General features: G+C 39.4%; 1 protein-coding gene across 1 annotated transcript; it reads left to right on the top strand.

Annotated features, from left to right (window-relative positions):
- Nucleotides 1-202: 202 nt before the first annotated feature.
- On the top strand, nucleotides 203-4,361 carry mrap2a (melanocortin 2 receptor accessory protein 2a). Its single transcript, XM_058747130.1, has 3 exons — nucleotides 203-634; nucleotides 1,228-1,327; nucleotides 2,422-4,361. The coding sequence occupies exons 1-3, from the start codon at nucleotides 517-519 to the stop codon at nucleotides 2,846-2,848; spliced, it is 645 nt and encodes a 214-aa protein (XP_058603113.1). The 5' UTR covers nucleotides 203-516; the 3' UTR covers nucleotides 2,849-4,361.
- The last annotated feature ends 1,639 nt before the right edge of the window (nucleotides 4,362-6,000 follow it).

Genomic DNA, 6,000 nt, shown 5'->3' with positions numbered 1-6,000 from the left:
TGCAACCAAGACTTAGGTTAGTGCCCAGAAAAAGTAAAAATAAAAAATTAAATTGGATATTAATATTAATTAATTAAAAAGTGTGACAAATGTTAAGTGTAAATGTAAAAATATCATAGGCTGTAAAATATAGAAAGAAGCGCTCTCGGATGCCCCCCGCGGCGCGTGACATCTTTCCATTCACGCGCGAGCTGATGGATGAGAGAGATGCGTGATCTCGTCATATATTCAGTGCGTTCTCTCGATACCGCTGGAGACCTCACGAGTAGCGGTGCTACTTACAGACCGCCCACCTACACCACATTTGTGTCTTTGACTTTTTCCTTTGAGCACGCAGACGTGAGATGTTCGCAGGATAAGGATGAATTCGTTGGCAGTATCGGCGTTAAAACAGCTGCTTCCGTTCTCAGCTCTGGATGCAGCAGATGATTGTGTTGTAGCACCGACTGCTGTAAGAAACTGTGATGTTTCTTTCCCGTAAGTGCTCTTATTAGCAGTTTTGATCTGTGATTGAAGATGCCGAGGTTCCAGCATTTAAACAGCACTAGTATACCAAATCACAATTATGAATGGAGTTACGAATACTACGACGACGAAGAACCCGTGTCTTTTGAGGGACTCAAAGCACATCGATGTAAGTGTTTGCTACATTTAGTCCATTATAGCTTGATGTGGTTGCTTCAGCTTGTCATCATTTTCTGTGGGATAATGGTAAGATATTGTGAGATGAATGTTTAAAAAAAAAACAATAAAAAAACCTACTTTAAAAATGTGTAATGAAAAACAAAAGTTTATCCAGCACACAGTACTGTAATAGACAATTATGCAAATGTTTATGTAAATATATAAAAAAAATGTATGCATAAATATAAATTGTTGATAGCTACACTGTGTATTATGACATAAAAACTTAGCATTTATATATTATGACATTGTATGTACGTATATATATATATATATATATATATATATACACACACACACACATATATATAAAATCACATAAAAAGTAGTATTGTCTTCTATACATGCAATATGTAGTAACCTTGTCAGTTAAAAATCGAAAAACTGTAAACATGAATTTATAGATTATACAATGATAAAATAGATTTTTTTTTTCAAATTTTATTTCCCATTTTAAGTAATTTGGGGTAATGCAAGTAGAGACAGTAACAGAAAAAAAATCAGTTGCATTTTTAGGTCACTCAGCTTTGTTTCCTCCTGCAGATTCCATTGTGATCGGCTTTTGGGTGGGTCTTGCAGTTTTTGTCATTTTTATGTTTTTTGTTCTGACTCTTCTGACCAAAACAGGAGCGCCACACCCAGAGTAAGTATATATTTTAATATTCTGTGAAATACCAGTTTTGTTTATCAGGCTTTGTGGCAAGGACAGTACAGAACAGACCAAACAAAAGTGCAGACAGTGTAAATTCCCAATAGGTCAATTCATCTCTCTCATATCTGCACCCCAAGCACGATGCACTGGACCAAGACAGTGTTTCAGCATGGTTTTTCAGGTTCACGCTGCCTGCATTTTGGCCACCTAGCTGCCTCATTATCCTTAGATTCAGAGCTCTCTCTCTCTCTCTGTGTGTGCGTCTCTGTCCGTGTTTGTGGCCTCCCTCACTCTCATTAGCTCTCTGCTAGGTCAGTGTCTCCGATGTAACACTTCTTTAGACCAACAAAGATTATTTTCAGGAAACTTTGATTAAACACACAACAATCTGAAATCTTGGTCCAATTAGCATAACGTCTGGCAACTTTAACCTTCATAAACTCAGAAATATAGGCACTGCGACAATCATTTCATTTCATGCTCAATCTATCCTCGCATCTGTCTTGTCGCATGCTCATGTTTATTAATGCGCACAAATGCACCCATATGCATGCACATACACAAGCACAACAATTATCTCTCTCTGTGTTCTGGTAACTAACCAGAATTCATTTAAAAGCAAATTAATGCCCAATAATGCCCTCTTTCTACATTCAAATGTATTGGCAAATAATTCTAAGGACGTTTATTGTATGTAATTACACTTAGTTATAATAGTGCAGCACTATTAGTCCCCAGCCTCTGGTCTAATGGAGCAGTTGGGAAGCTCAGGGGCCGGGCTGACAGTCTGTTTAGTGCTCTTTTAATTAAACGGCTCTATAGATGTGAGTCATCCATTAACACGGACCAACAGAAACCTCTTACACTCAAGATCATTGAAAAGAGAGGATAGGAATATGTGCTCCCACACACACACACACACACACACACACACACACACAGAAGGAGGATAGAATATAAGATAAGAGTACTCCCACACTCCAGAAGCACCGATGCTCATTTCATCTTGATTAGAAAAGGGAAATAAAGCTGTTTAAACCTGGTGATGAGGTTTTGAGTTCAACGCTCCTGTCTCAATCCCACAGGGCCGCAGAGCCTTATGAGAAACGAATGCGTCTCACAAGCTGCGCTGAGGGTCTGGGCCGCCAACGTGAGGCAGACACCCGAACGAGTCTCTCTCGCCCATTGCTGGAAGAGTCCCGGTCTTTTTTTCACTGTTACATAAACGAAGAAGAGCGAGAAGGAGGCAGGGCCACTGTTGGTGCCGCCCATGGACGTACAGGCAGTGGCGACTCTAGAGACCAGGTGGAAACGGTCGGCCTAGTCGTGCAAAGCATGGTCATGGACACCAGGGCGGAACGAGAGGCAGCGCTCTTGGCGCATTTTAACATCCCCAACTTCGTGAACTCAGAACTGAACTCTGCGTTGGGGGATGAAGATTTACTACTGGGCGATCCACCAATCATAATGGAGGAGGCCCGTCCACGCTGTACCCATCATATCATTGACTAAACCACCAGTTTAAAGATGGCCTTTTTCACTCATTATGGCTCCATTATTGTCTTCAACTCAGCCTGTGATCTCTAAAAGTGAAGAGTGATGGTGTTTTGTTTCAAAAGCTCTGCTTTTGCAGCGCACGCTTTAAGGCTGAGCTATTTTCTGACATCTGGGGTCTACAGTGACTCATGATGTCAGTCTGCAAGATAAAAAAAGGTGAGAATGCACGTATGGGATTTGGCGAATGTGTTCTTGACAGTGTGTCTAAAAGACTGTTGGGAGAAAATGAAAAACAATGAAATCAAGGACAAGGATGTTGTTTCCGGTTGTCGGAAGACATTCCAGTAAATCGCAATGCCTTATTAGTTCATACTTCATTTCAACTATCAGCATGATTAAAAAAATCTCTTGATGTGCATTAGGAAGATGCTTTATGCAGCACTGTACTCGTGCAGCCTAATGGCAAAATTGCAGCAAACTGCCTGGTTCTCTGACCTTGTTATGTGAGCAAATGCCTGAGTAGAAAATAGCTTGCTGTCTGCACCTGTCAACTGAATCAGTGGCTTTCTGCAGAATATCTGCAATATACTTGCATACTAACTCTCTGTAATTGTCTGAATACAGCTGTCTGAGCTGCCGGAGCAATTCAGTTCTGTCTCCCATTTTATTGAACACCTACATGCCAATAAAATTTAGTGCAAATCTTCCCCTGGAGAAACTTTCACATAAATCCACACCTGAAAGAAAGCTCACATTATACAGCTTGTGTTATTACTTTTTGACACGGCCTTTCAGCTGACAGATTATAAAATAGGAGAAAAATCAAATAGACGTACTTTGAGGGACCAATATAGAGAACAGAATGTCTTTTAACGTGGATTAGAAAGTTGCTACTTATCAACCACTCAGAAAACCTTAGCGACCACTTAGCAATGTCCTGGCAACAACTGAGAACACTCAGGTGACGAGAAAGCACCACTTATTTCTTCAGAAGTAAAAAAACCCAAAACAATAATAATAATAATTTAAAAAAAGTGTTTAAAATACTGTTGTAGTTTATAGTACAGAATTATGAGATTGTGTACAAGGTTTTAACCTTTTTAAAATTCAGGCCGATTATTACTATTATTACAGTACATGTCATTATTATCTATCAACAAAATAAAAATGAGCACTGATGAAAACTTTGCCTGAGGAAAAATTAAAAATGAAATGACTCATGATTTACAGAGTGACATTATTTCACCTTCAAACTTGCAGAAAAATTATTAATAATTTAGACAGGTGACAGCTAAGGACAGCTTTGAACCGACATCAGAAGTTACACTACCTGAAGATTGGCAGGTTTTCAGTACAGCATTTATTCTGAATCATTAATAGAATTTATTTTTTCTGGTTATGCAAATTTCATTTTTGAAAGGCAGTGATTTTGCTTTTATCAGGTAAATTTGCCACATAAATTCTTTATACCCCACAGCTTCTTCTCAAATGTATACTGTGTGCCCAATTAAATTATATTTTGTCAGGACTCTTGGTGTTTCTAAACAGTGCTACATGCTGATCAGCTCTTATCAATCATCACACAACACTGCAGCTCCATCTCCAGTATGGTTGCCACCTTTAGCAAGGCAAAATAAGGGATGCATTTTTATTATTTATTCATTTATTTTATTCATTTGCTTAAATTAGGAATACATTATTATGTAATTATTTGTCCCATTTTTATCTACATAATGTAGCATTTTTTAAACGTTTTAAAATGCCAAATTGTATGTGACATATGATTATTTATGTATATATTTAAGATCAATATACGGGTATATAATTACAATATCATCAAAAAGTTGATTTATTTCACTAATTCCATTTAAAAAGTGAAACTTGTATATTATATTCATTCATTACACACAGACTAATATATTTCAAATGTTTATTTCTTTTAATTTTGATGATTATAACTGACAACTAAGGAAAATCCCAAATTCAGTATCTCAGAAAATTAGAATTTGAAGAATATTGTGAAAAGGTTCAATATTGAAGACACCTGGTGCCACACTCTAATCAGCTAATTAACTCAAAACACCTGCAAAGGCCTTTAAATGGTCTCTCAGTTTAGTTCTGTAGGCTACACAATCATGGGGAAGACTGCTGACTTGACAGTTGTCCAAAAGACGACCATTGACACGTTGCACAAGGAGGGCAGGACACAAAAGGTCATTGCAAAAGAGGCTGGCTGTTCACAGAGCTCTGTGTCCAAGCACATTAATAGAGAGGCGAAGGGAAGGAAAATATGTGGTAGAAAAAAAGTGTACAAGCAATAGGGATAACCGTACCCTGGAGAGGATTGTGAAACAAAACCCATTCAAAAATGTGGGGGAGATTCACAAAGAGTGGACTGCAGCTGGAGTCAGTGCTTCAAGAACCACTACACACAGACGTATGCAAGACATGGGTTTCAGCTGTCGCATTCCTTGTGTCAAGCCACTCTTGAACAACAGACAGCGTCAGAAGCGTCTTGCCTGGGCTAAAGACAAAAAGGACTGGACTGCTGCTGAGTGGTCCAAAGTTATGTTCTCTGATGAAAGTAAATTTTGCATTTCCTTTGGAAATCAGGGTCCCAGAGTCTGAAGGAAGAGAGGAGAGGCACTCAATCCACGTTGCTTGAGGTCCAGTGTAAAGTTTCCACAGTCAGTGATGGTTTGGGGTGCCATGTCATCTGCTGGTGTTGGTCCACTGTGTTTTCTGAGGTCCAAGGTCAACGCAGCCGTATACCAGGAAGTTTTAGAGCACTTCATGCTTCCTGCTGCGGACCAACTTTATGGAGATGCAGATTTCATTTTCCAACAGGACTTGGCACCTGCACACAGTGCCAAAGCAACCAGTATCTGGTTTAAGGACCATGCTATCCCTGTTCTTAATTGGCCAGCAAACTCGCCTGACCTTAACCCCATAGAAAATCTATGGGGTATTGTGAAGAGGAAGATGCGATATGCCAGACCCAACAATGCTGAAGGCCACTATCAGAGCAACCTGGGCTCTCATAACACCTGAGCAGTGCCACAGACTGATCGACTCCATGCCACGCCGCATTGCTGCAGTAATTCAGGCAAAAGGAGCCCCAACTAAGTATTGAGTGCTGTACATGCTCATACTTTTCATGTTCATAC

The sequence above is a fragment of the Onychostoma macrolepis genome, chromosome 16 (genome assembly GCF_012432095.1).
Source record: "Onychostoma macrolepis isolate SWU-2019 chromosome 16, ASM1243209v1, whole genome shotgun sequence".
In the NCBI taxonomy this organism is placed as follows: Eukaryota; Metazoa; Chordata; class Actinopteri; order Cypriniformes; family Cyprinidae; genus Onychostoma; species Onychostoma macrolepis.
The sequence above is the reverse complement of the archived record's forward strand: the minus strand, read 5'-3'. Positions and strand labels throughout refer to the sequence as shown.